Source organism: Stegodyphus dumicola, chromosome 6 (genome assembly GCF_044657685.1).
Source record: "Stegodyphus dumicola isolate Sdum_Otavi_A_Nest chromosome 6, ASM4465768v1".
Taxonomy (NCBI): Eukaryota; Metazoa; Arthropoda; class Arachnida; order Araneae; family Eresidae; genus Stegodyphus; species Stegodyphus dumicola.
The window spans coordinates 120,861,738-120,875,230 of record NC_140773.1 but is presented as its reverse complement, the minus strand read 5'-3'; the positions used below and the strand labels follow the sequence as shown (position 1 = coordinate 120,875,230).

General features: G+C 32.9%; 1 protein-coding gene across 4 annotated transcripts in view; it reads right to left on the bottom strand.

The window, feature by feature from the left end:
• LOC118187156 (uncharacterized) overlaps positions 1-13,493 on the bottom strand; it is a 91,052-nt gene that overhangs the window by 11,735 nt on the left and 65,824 nt on the right. For 3 of the 4 annotated variants that reach the window (XM_085817909.1, XM_085817908.1, XM_085817905.1), the window contains 2 exons: positions 10,238-10,285; positions 1,307-1,363 (listed from right to left, as the gene is read on the bottom strand). In XM_085817909.1, coding sequence (XP_085674035.1) covers positions 1,307-1,363; positions 10,238-10,285 — 105 coding nt within the window. The remainder of the gene's footprint in view (positions 1-1,306; positions 1,364-10,237; positions 10,286-13,493) is intronic. The other variant, XM_085817906.1, reaches the window with a different exon arrangement.

Genomic DNA, 13,493 nt, shown 5'->3' with positions numbered 1-13,493 from the left:
AGTAGCTAAGAATCTCGCGTGGCTCAGTCACAAAGGAGCACTCCGGCAACAATACATTTTTCGGTGATAAATTACGGAGTTCAGTTCACTGCACTTAGACACTTCCAATTATTGAAAAAACGATAATACTGAGTTGAACCGAATATTCCCACATTTTGTTGAACAGTATTACAGGTCATATCAGGAAGCGAAATTATTGACCAATTCACAAAAAGCTGACGAAAGCATATTAGCAGCTCCCTGCCTCTGCAGTTCACGGGAAGAAAAGGGCTAGTTCAACCAGAACGACCAGGTAAAAGGACAACAGTCCATAATTCACGGCAATAAAATAACTTTTTTTTTGGTCCACGCAAGAGAACCACCTTCTAACCCGACGGTCAAGACTCAAGTCTTTTTAGATATTACAGAAAAACTCGCTCAACAATTCAGACGGTTGACACACAAAGTTTTTTTTCCTCGCATTTTAGCGAAACACGCGGCCAGGGAGCATAATTGTCGCTCCCCGCCGTAAGCACTGCTAGAAGACGAACTACATCTTTTTTTACATCAAGAATACTAAGTACAGTATCTCAAAGTCAGTCGAAAAGTAAGTAAGAATGCATCAAACTCGAATTTCCTTCGCTTTTCTTCACAAACAAGGGCTCCCTTAACGGCTTCATTTATCGCCTCCAAATTTTGGGACTAAATTTCGGGTTCTCAACCCAAAAGGACCAAAATACATTCATCACACACGCGCACCCTTCTCTCAACTCGCCAGAAGCCAGACACCCAGATTGCCAATCAAGACGACCACCAGAGTAGATGAAAAGGCAACCTCTGACATTTCGTCACGTAGATCCTGTCCCTAAAGGTCAATTGCACAAAGAAATTTGTTCTCGAACTTTTCACGGAACAAAACAGCCCTGAAAAAGCATGACTTAGCAAAATTCATCTCTTTTCTGGAATCCTGTTCACAATGAAGACAAATCTTGGATAAATTTAAATAAGAGAAAGTAAATAATATTCCTAGAAGCATCTGTTTTTACGCCGAAAATAAAGCATTTTCAAAACCGAATATTAACTTAATAAAACACTAAATTAATAATTCAGAATTAAATACAATTAAGAAAAATAATTGACTTGATTTCGTTCATAACACATAATTCAAAACACATAATGATTCAAAACACAAAATAATTATCAAAACAACAACACTTCAAAATTTCACATGTTCGAGTTTTGGTTCAATCAAAATTGTTTTAAAAATACAACACAACTGTAATATAGAAGAGATTGTACAGGAATGTCTGAAAATCAATACACGTACTTTTACTAAAGTCCACCTGTTGCATAATTCTTGCTTGTAAGGGTTGTAACAGTAATCCTAAAGAAAGAAAAGAATACTACAGCAATTTAAAAAAAATAGTACAACAAAGCTTTCTGTAACTTATCGAAAACATTTCCAGGTGGCTTCAGAAAAAATAGTTTGAATTTAACTTATTAGAAATAGATTAATAAAAAAGATAATGTTTATTATAAAATTTATTTGCACAGCCGTCAAACGTATTATAGTGGCTGTCTGGAACGTAGTCACGGTCTTTTGAATTCAATCGTTACAGATATTTTTTAAAACATTTATTGACATAGCGTTAAAATTATTTCGTTGGAGGTCTGGATTATGGCATACGGTCTTTTGGCTTCAACCGTTATGAATGCTTATTATAAAATTTATTTGCGCAGCCGTTAAAATTGTTTTTGTGGCTGTCTGGATTGTGGTGAAAGGTCTCTTGGCTTCAACAGTTATGAAATTTATTATAAAATGTATTCAGACTTCTGTTTTGAGGCAGAACTTTTTCAGTACCGCCACGGTACCGAAGTAAAGCACCACCACGGTACTGAATTATTAAAATAAGCTCAAAGGTTAGGAAATTACCTAATCATAAAAAAACTTATTTTATGACTTCTAATTTAAACTCATAATCCATATTTAGACCCATTTCACAAAAATTCAAATTTAAGACTGTAGTTAAGGAGACTAGTACGTTGTGTTATCATTACCGGGAGCATGCCTTGGAGAATGATCATGTTAAGAAATACAAATAATAAGCAGAGCATTTAACCAATTAATCTATTTTATTCAATTTTGTGCTTAAGTTCTTGGTTAATTAATAATATTGAGAAACATCATATTTTTCATAAGTAAGGGATACTCCAAAAATACCAAGTGTTTTATACTGGCACAGAAACAGTCCTTTACATTTTTATCTAGCATTATCATTTCATCACAATGAATAAAGTTTCTTAAGGATCCACTCATACATTACTGATATTTTCAATAACAAGCCATCAGCTAATTTATTTTCATTAATACCGACTTCAGGAAAAGGACAGTGAAGAAAATCTATCTGCCGATTCATTCGAAGCCCTTTTACATTTAATCAGATTGAGTGTAAATTAAGAATATTAAGAAAAGGTTAGACTAACCAAAATATATAGAAAGAAAAATGACTTATCTGGATGAACCATTCTAGACGACCATTCTAGACATTCTATTCTCAGCTCGAAGACGGAACCCTCCAACAGCACGGTTATGTCGCTATGACATTGCAAGTTTTGTGACGTCGTATGGCGAAAATGATGCGAAGTTAAAGTCACATTGTTTCATTGTTATAAAGTCACACTGTGACGTTGATTCGTAATCACGCTGCGACGTTCTTGTGAAGTTACACTGTGATGTTGTTGTGAAGTCACACTGCGACATTCATGCAAAGACACATTGCCACTTTAATATAACGCCATATAATGACATGAACATATCATAATAAAGTGCCATGAATGTAATGTCACTAGAAGTGCAAATACATATCACACAGTACAGGGTTACTTTCTCAATGATACGTGTGATGTACTCCTATTTTAGTGAACAGCTAACTACAGCAATTGTTTTAGTGCTCCAGTGAGGAACTATACTCGTCAAGGTATTAAAATATTTTCGTAATATTCGTAATTTTTAAATTATTCAAAACATTTAACATAATCACTTGAAATTTTCTCATCGTACTAAGGTTGTATCTCACCCTATTAAGATTATATAACTAATCCATTTATATTTATTACATATATACATGAACCATAGTGTAGAGAAAAAGTATTACCTGTCCAGGAGTTGCATAATTTTGCATTCATTCTTCAGAATTTAATATTTAAAGACTATAATTTTCCAAAATTTCTAAATTGCCTTAAAATTTGAGTTCTTATTACAGCTTATTAAAAATTTAACTATATTTCTTAATTTAACACTTTTTGCCCTTTTTTAAAAGTATATTTTAAAAAACTATTTGGCTTAAAATATTTATAATAACTATAGTTCTTATAATAACAACTATATTTCTTAATTTAATACCTTTTTCCTTTCATTCTAAACCAATGTTTCTTTTGGCATGCCCCACCTAATACACTCTAAAGTTCTTATGCTCGCGTAGCACATACATAATTTTTAATATTCAAAAATTGAAATACTCACAAAAGAAACTTTAATGATAGGTTTTAGGAATAAATTTCTAAGCATTTTAATATTCATGCCTATAGCGAAAATTCTTTATAGTAAAATATTTAAAATGCACCGCAATTTAAAAACATTTTTACGTATACATCATTTACATTATTCTTTAATGGGAATAAAAAACGAAATTTCAAAAAATTTCAACTTCTTGAAGAAAATTTGGAAATGTTAACGTCCTTTGTCACCTTAAACTCTGGACGAGTCCATTTTCGAATTGCTCCCTTAACAACCGGACTTCCGACCTGCGGGGCAGGAGCCCCACGTTGGAAAACACTCTTCTAAACAGAAATATTAAAAAATTACATTTGGCTTGGAATATTTTTTGTTGGCTTTGGTTATTGGCTTGGAATACTGTTTTCTGCTCTGCATTTCTCTCTTCCTTTATTGCTTTTGTTCCAGAAAAAGAGCTAAATTATTTTGATAATTGGATGAAAGCCAAACCGTTTTGGTACTATATTTATAGGACATTTACCTATTTGAATATTTTGTTAAATAGCAAAAGTTTTCATTTTGAACCAAAAGCTTTCGAAAATTAATACAATCATAGTTTCCAATTAGTTAACTACAATCTGAGTTTTTAAATTAGCGATTTGTTGCTTAATTTGTAATACTGAATGAATAGTTATGTACAAAACAAAAATCAGTAACTCTCTTTCACCATTATTCCTCCATTGACAAATTACAATTTTATAAGATTTTTTAAGGTATAAATTTAAAATAACTTTCTTACACTGCACAGCTTCAATGTATTTAAACAATTGTATTAAGGTAATAATACCGTATAATTTGTTTCATTTGGTGATTAATGTGGATCACATTTTTAAATATTTCTGCATTTCCTAAACGAATTTTTCTGTTCTCGTAACAATTAGAGATTAAATTTAATACAGTTTTACACAGTTTATTATGCAAAAGCATAACAAATTTGCATGAATTAATAATTCCATTTCATAAAACCATTATTGTTATCAAAGCTGTTTTCCTGAAAATCTATATTACTCGCTTCTAAGAATATATACTACACTATAACCTTCACAGCAATGCTTAAATACAGTTAGTAGCTCATACGGTAAACTGAATAAAGCTCAGCTGTTTATGTGTAATTTTATAAATTCTTTTATTTAATTAACACATATGCGGAGTAAACACTTATTGCATACTGACTTGAATGATAGCAGCAAAAATTAATGCATTATATACGAAGAGAAATTTTAAAATTATTATTAAGAATGAAGCGATTATCGTGAACAAAAATACTAGAGATGAATAAACTTAAGCGCGAAGAAAATCAATGATGATGCTTTGCTTGCTATAAATTTCTGCAAATATAGAATAAAATCAGTACAATGTTTTAACTTGAACATTTAGAATTATTTTCTATGATTTTACAGAGCAAAGTTAAACATTTCCAAATTATGCTTTAAGATAAAGATGAGGTAACATGAGATACATGCATTCTTGCTATTCTTCTCGTTTAACATAAACATGATTTAGTTTTTCGATTTGATTTAAATAAGATAAAGATATTATATTTCACAATTGTATACATTTAAAATATTGTTAATTAAATCCGAATGAATCTGTACAACACAGTGCCGTACCGTTTTTAAGTGAATCAGGCACTTTAAAGTACAGGGTAATCGTTTTTAAAGTGACAGTGTTGTTTGGAGCGCCCTGTAGCCCGATCTACTAGCCGAAATGGCACCAAACTTGGTATTTAGTCTAACCAAGACATGGGAAAAAAATTCCATGAAAAATATTTTAGTTCCAAAAATCGCCGCTAGGGCATTTTGTTGCGCTGCTGTAGCTTACAATAACGAGAATTAGCATAAAACACGGGTATCAAAGAAAACTGCAAATGTGCGATTACAGTGCCAATAATAGGGCCTATAAAAGCAAGTAGTAGACAGCTCTGATAAATAATCTCAGCTGAAGTAAACGAGTTCCAGTGAACATGCCTCTCACGTTAACGGAACGTGCGTTACTGGTGAAGCTGTATTACATGAATCAATGTAATGCATCCGCAGCTTTTCGGGAATTTCGAACCAGAAAAAAAAAATACGAAAGGGGCTTTTATCACTGAATGGTCTTAAGAAAATAATTAAAAAGTGCGAGGAAACGGGGTTACTGACAATTCGCGCTGGGAGAGGACGTAAACCAGTATCAGAAGATGTAATAACTCATGTGGCAACTGCAATTGTCGAAGAATCACAGGGAACCATTGCTGGTATTAGCAGCGCCCGGGATGTAGTATGACAATAGGACATGAATTATTCCACGGTATGGAGAGTTTTGCGGCGCGTTATTAGATTTTACCCCTACAAAATCAGGCGCTTGCTCGAACTGAAACCAAGTGATTATGATAAGGGAGTGACATTCGCTCTATCGTTTCTTGCCAGGGTAGAAATTGATGATGCTTTCCCATGGCACATTCTGTGGGGAGATGAGTGCCATTTTTATCTTGATGGTTCCGTAAACACACAAAATAGCCGAATTTGAGCTTCTGAGCAGCCCCACAACGTGCACGAAATCCCATTAAATTCTCCAAAAGTCACTGCTTGGTGTGGTTTCACAGCCGAATTCGTAATTGGGCCATTCATTTTTGAGACCATCACTCCGACAGGACCCCAAACGTTCACCATAAATGCAGAAAGATAACTCGAAATTCTGCAAATGTTTGTTATTCCACAACTTAAGCAAAGAAACCGTCTCCAACTGACAATCTTTATGCAGGATGGTGCTCCGCCACACATTAGTAATAAGGTAAAGCAGCTGTTGCGCCAAAACTTCACTGATGATAGAGCCATAAGTTGCAGTTTTCCAGTTGCATTGGCCGTCTCGTTCCCCTGACCACACGCCATGCGACTTTTGGCTCTGGGGTTATTTGAAATCAAGTTTATGTTGTTGGAGTATCAAATTTATCTATTCTAAAGGACAACATAAAAAAGACAGTGCGGAATATTCCTCGTGATATGTTACATAGAGCTGTGGAGAACGTTGTGCACAGAATGCACGGTGTTATTTCTGAGAACGGTGCTCATATTGAATGTGGTCTAATGCCTCACCGGGGAAGTTAATGTAGTAAATAAACATAAATAATTTAACTGTACGATTGTATGACCTGATGTTCCATGTCTTGATTAGTCTAAATACCAAGTTTGGTGCCATTTCGGCTATTAGATCGCGCTACAGGGCGCTCCAAACAGTATCACTTTAAAAAAGATCACCCTGTACTTTAAGTTTCTTTAACCTGGACTTTCTTTAAAGTTTTCATTTCAATTCTTTATTGAAATCAGAAATGATTTCAAACTTTTAAGATGTCAAAAAGGCTCATTACGTATTTTAATAATTTTATTGTTTTTTTACTAAACGGTAATTAAAGAAACAGTTGCCTTAGTATACTTTTAATTAAAGAGAAATAGATTATTTGATTTCTTTGATATAGAAAATAGTCTTTTAATTTACTCTTAGCACAGTAAGTATGAAAACACATTTTTGCCTTTAATTTTAGAATCTAAGAAATTAAAATTGAGTTTCAGTTATTAAGTTCAAATTGAAACTGGCTGTATTTATGAAAATAAAAGTAATTCTACTACTTAATTTTGTAGGAATAAATTTTGCTAAAATTAAAAAATAACGAAAACATAAAATTCCGCCTCTTACATTAAAATAAATATTTGTTTGTCATACTGTATAATTTAGCGCAATTATACAAAGTTTTCAGAGACTTCGGTTGGCTTTTTGTTATAAAATTTCCAAATAAATTTATTTGTTTATTTAAATGCGGCAAAGAACTGAGGTCTGACCCAATAAAAAGAATTCCATTAAGTTATATTTTACCTTAAAATCAGTTTTTCTTTCCCTGTATGACAAAGACGTCATTTTAATTAATCAAAGTTTTATAATAGGCGAATTTCCAAGTTATCATAATGAAAATTTTAAATTCCTTTGTGAAAGATGCCTTTCCTAATTTTTTTTAAGCTATTTAAATAGGATTTCAAAAATTTGTGTCTTTTAAATGTCTCTGTTTCTGCAAGTGATACGTTAAAGCAAAATTAGATGCGATTAGGTTAGATAATTAAATCATTCATAATTAGAGGGTTAGATGTAATTTTAAAGTTTCTAATAACAAAAACATATCTTGTTTACAGAAGTGAAATATATTAATTTTAAATAAAATAATTACTTTAAATAAAGTTTATTCGTGAAGCTTAAATATACATTTGGATTTATAGTAATTTTCATTACATTTATAAAATAGTCCGCAATAGATTTAATTTTCTTAAAATACGATTTGAAATTCGGTTACTTTCTAAAGTGAAGTAACTTGTATTTTTAAAACAAATTAATATTAATTTATACTCTTAAATGAAAGAAGTTAAAATTTCACAAGTGAAATTTTAACTTCTTTCATTTAATTCAATGAATCGGGAGGGGAAAGGTCAGTGCGCAAGAATACCTCCCATTAAAGAAGAATTACGTGAGTAAGGTCAAGAAAGGTGAGGATGGGAAAGACTCAGAATTTCTTGTGGTCACATTAAACATTTTCTGTGACGTGTATGTGACAACTGTGCGACATTAACATGCCCATCACAATGTGACTTTCTGCGACGTTGTAACGTGGTCACAAATGTAAATGTGAAGCAAATGCAACACTGAGATGTCATTGCAACGTCATAGCAACTAAATATGCTATATGGGCCGATACGTCGATGGGTCTGGAACTGAGATCAAGCTGGTAGCTAGGCGATACAAAAATTTCCCGCGAGAGTATTGCGACTCCAAAAAGTCCCTGATTGGAAATTGGAAGTAGAACACTCCGGATTTTAGCCGTCTAATCCATGGAAGGGTCAAGAACATCTCTGATTCAGCCAAGTTGAGACACTTCCGGAGAAGCACGCGAGCTACGCAGACATGAAGAATATGCGGTTATTAGAGCTGTGGTAAAACTAGAACAATATTTCAACACCACTGCTGCTGGAAAATAAACTTGCCACGATTTTTGGCATGTATTAGCACATTTCAGATGGATGCTGCCAGATATGGAACTCAGTGTGAATATAACTCCTCCATAACTCATGGGGTAAGACTTCATGTGTAGCAAGCCGATACTAATTTTCACGCGCGCTCACCTAGGCATGGCGTCGACCAGCTAATAAAAATTTCCTTCACCTCTTTTCCTCAGTATTCTCCTAAAGAAAATTCGCCCACCAGCGGCCGAGCGGTAAAGTCGCTGAACACTGGTAGTTCGGTCCGAGTTTCGAATCCCGCGAACGGGCTGGCTGCATGGGTGTTTTCGTAGTTTTCCGAATTTCGTGGTGTGTAACGTGTATACGAGCCAGTTTCCCTTAGAAAGTCCTCCACGAAGGCATCCCTTCCCTTAGGCAGATAGCCCTAGTGTGCTTTGCCATAATTAAATACACCACAACACCACCTAAAGAAAATTCTGTTTCGGCATTTCAACTACCCCCAAGGGTATCAAAATCTGCTTCATCAAAAACTACATGCGTACGCTCTTCATCGCAGTTCCTTCAAAAGTGTGTCGCACTCCACAAGTTCTCGCAAGATCACAGAAGAAAATCGCAGATACCACTGTTTCAAAGCTTTCGTTATCACCTATCAAGTACCACAATTTCCAAGTATCGCCTTATCAAATCCGACAATAGCCGAGGAACAAGTCAGCAACACCAAAGACAGCCGAGGAACAAGTCACCAACGCAGGACAATCTTACGCGCGATCATACTAAACCAAGATACCAGAAATCGACAACTTCTCACCCTTTAAACAAGACTAAAACCCCTATTCCGCAAATCAATCAAAAAACAACGTTTTGCGTAAGCGCAGCCAGTCAAAACTAGTAACCTCACATTAACTCTTGACCTTTGCAGAAAGACATCACGTACTCCAACCCCGCTACGAGCAACCCAAAGAACAAGGCAAAAAGCTTCTAGAATATTCGGCGCGTTTCCCGTAGTTTGAAAATGGAATGACACAGCAAAGTTTTGCTTCGCTAGCCCTCCTGATCTTACACATACAAATTATTTTCTTATTTCACGAATTTTCTAATTAAATTTAGCAAACAAAAATTAGCATCGAAGCACTGGTTTTCAGATCAATAATTTAGTGAAAAGTAATAATAAAATAACTATTAAATAGTAATATTAAGAGTAAAGAAACAAAATATATTAGAATAATTACAGTTTTCCTAAATAATTTTAAATACGCTTATTATTTTCTTATGTCGATCACTTGAGTTTTTTTTTTTTTTTACATAACACAAACGTTAAATTGTTTCAGTGGCTGTCTGGATTGAATAAATTGCAGATAAAAAATGTCTTAATGAGGTCTACTCGTTTGAGAAACACCATCACCTAAAATTGCTTAAAAGATTATAAAAAAAAGTTTTAAATAAAAAATATTTAAAATCCCGATTTCAGTTATCCTAGAGAAATAAAACTCGATATGAGTAACCAAAGATATCTGGACACTAGGAAATTTAAGTTTCATTGCAATATAAGTGCAATGAAATTTCTTTCAAATTTATAAGAATATGAGACAAGCAATAAACAAAAAAAAATATTAGACACTTTTGACACTTGTCCTCTTGATGCTGACATTAAAATACCTAATATCTCAGAGTAGTGGGTGCAACTGAAATTTAATTATACCAAAATTTATGTAAAAGTTATGCTTACCGACATCATATCGATTAAACGCTGTACAAAGAATTGGAAATATCTATCCTGTAAAACAAAAAACGCCCTTTATTATATAAAAGTAAAATTTTACATTTTCCATATTTAGGAAATTAGTACAGATCCATAGATCGGATTTTTTCTATTATGCAGACATAGAAGTCATAGAAATCTCTATCATGTAGACTTAGAAATCTTAGAAAACGTCTAACCGACATTTTATAAAAAAGGAAAAAAACCTCGCTCTAGATGTTTCCCAATGCATATTGAGTAAGTAAATTTTTAAAAATATCAAACCATCGATTTGCAGTCTGATTAGCAAATGTTTAGAAGCAAATTTTTATTATAAAAACTTTAAACATCCGCATTGAATTATCTTCTACTAATCGCCGTTTATACATCAAATTAAAAATTTTCGTTTCGTGAAAGTGGGCGGTTTATACATGAGAATTCCATAGTGCTGTTTACGAGGTTGCACAGCTTTTGATTACTGCTAGCCGATCTATCTGATCTATTTTAATTATCAAATTATGTCTTGCGGTGAAACGTTCACGCAGATCTACTCTATGGTCTACATCACCAGAAAATGTCAATGGGGCGAGTTTTAAATAAAGTATGAGAATTTAAATTAAGTAGAGTGGGTTTAAATTTTCATCCTACTGTGAAGCTCTTTTGTTTCTGCCTTCTTTTAATGCTGTATTACGAAATTGATGAGTTTAGTTTGACAAAAATTGCGTTACAGATCGATAGTAAATTAAGCTTTAAAACTGAAACTTGCAAATAAATTGTAATTTTGACTGTATCATTTTTATTGCCTAGCCCGCAAAAAAGCAGAAGTTATTGTCGCTGATGTTTCAGCATATGTAACTGTGTCAATGGTTAAGAAGTTATTGAGTTCTTCTAACTGGAGCTTCAGATGAATCACAACACAGAGATAGATTGGAATAATTATGTGTCAGACGTATGCGCCCAATACCTTTTTTTTTACCCTAACGTGGGTGAAAAATAAGTCAAAATGTGCCAGTATAGTTCAAAAGCCTGGAATAGCTTTAATATAAAAGTACCTTTCCCATTATAATATTAATAATGTTTTCTTCAAAAATATGGTTTTAATGTTTTTATATGAATATAAGAATTTAATTCTCGCACGTTCCTAAGCGGATCGCATACTAAAGTTACAAATGGCATTAGTGTCCGTCATTTGATTATTATGATAATTATAGCTATAAAAGAGGGAGAAAATGTAAGCCTCGGATCACGAACAAATGTTCAAAAAGGAAAAAATCTTGGATGGCAAATGATGTCTCAAGAAACGAAGAAGTAAGCCGGCAACAAGTGAGAAGTCATTTGATCCGGGAAATGTGTACAAAATGGAGTAAAGTGCAAAGGTTAGTCTAATGATTAGTCTAATGATGTGTGTGGTTTTAGTTCTTTTAGTTTTTTCCTTTTTTATACGGCAGTTAAGCATCGTGTCGTTGGTTCGCCCTTTGTCTTCATCGCAAACCATACGAGCCTTGCATATGAGTCAGATGCATATGTGCGCTTGTCCAATTCTACACTGGATGCTACAAACGCAAATATCATATGCATTTTCAGCTATCTTTGTGAACTGTGAACAGTATTAAATGCTTGTAGTGTCATTATTACTACTATTATATCTACCATTGGATAATGAGTTATTGTTTCTATAAAACTATTCGTTTAGTTTTAATATCAATTTTAATTATTGTTACTTGTGAAAAGTTAAGCTTTAATAATGTGGATTAGTATAATATACCAACTTAATTTTAATCATCTAGTATAATATACCAACTTCTTAATCATCTCATTAAGAAGTAAAAAATCTGTAGCTACTTTACTTACTGTTTCTGATTTATTAAATATTTAGACTAATATATAGTTTTATTTTAATTACATGAAAATTACCTTTGTGGGGGGTCTATGGAGATTTCGAAAAATTATACAGGGGGCGATGATCAAAAAAGTTTGGCGACCCCTGGTCTAATCTAACCTAGTGCAAAGGTTAGCACTATCACTCTGATAATTTTTAGCAAATATTATTTGCAATGACTTTCCTTAGGAACATATCAAAACACATGCAGAACAAATATTTAATGGACCAAAGGCTCAACTATTCTCAGGCAGAGACGAACTATGTTAAGAGAAAGAGAAAAGAAAAAAAAAATGAAAATCCAGACAGAAAGTACATCCTATTCCATCTTAGGTCAAACCATGCGGAAGTGAATGACATTCTAGTGAAAAATTTCATTAGAAGCAAAAGAGTATATAAAAATAAGAAAAAAAAATAATAAAACAGATACATTGGATAGAATAAGAAATTAAATGCATAGATTTTACAGTGTTTCACAGCAGTGATATTGCAAATTGAACATAATCATTGTTATTAACCACAATTTCAGTTGTCTACATGTACAACACCGATTCATACCATTACGCATATTTTTAAGTGAAACCTAATCATGCTAGTTATGGATATTTTCGTAGCATCAAGATGTATATAAATGCTCGTTAGAAATCATCATGGAAGAGTACTTAAAAACAAATTAAATGTACATAGGAACTATAATACAATACAAGTGAAATAAAAGCAAAAAATATGCAAAATGCATAATAATAAATATACAAGATAAAATATATAATAACATACATGCCTGCATAATAAAGCGCAAATGCATGCATAATAACACAAAATATGCAAATGACATAAAGCGGATAATATTACATAAAACAAAATACATAACACTAAATTAAAAAATATTAATACAAAATACGTAAAATTAAATAAATGGCGCTTGAAGATATATACTTTTGTTAATGGTCACAGTTTTTACCGATGATGAAAAATTCTGGCATATGTGGAAGCGAAGAAATTAACAGCTTTTTCAGTCCTAAGCTGCGAAACTTTATTACAGAGCGTATTCTCTGTCTAGTATTCAGGATCCGATACTTTAAGAGGATGATTCCGAGTGGAGGGGCATTTAAATATGTAAAGGAACATATATGCAAAGTTATATTCAAATATATAAAAGGATATTCAAATTTGTCGAAGAAACAACGATCAAGAACACATGCTAAAACAATAGCACTTAGAGAACTAATTAACTAATTGACTTATAATAATGAAAGTTACATAATTAGAGTCCTAGTGATTTTCTGACTTCACGAATACAAAAAATACCCTTGTAAACCTGAGATTTTCGCCAACTGTGATGCAAAATGCCGGACCAAAATTCAC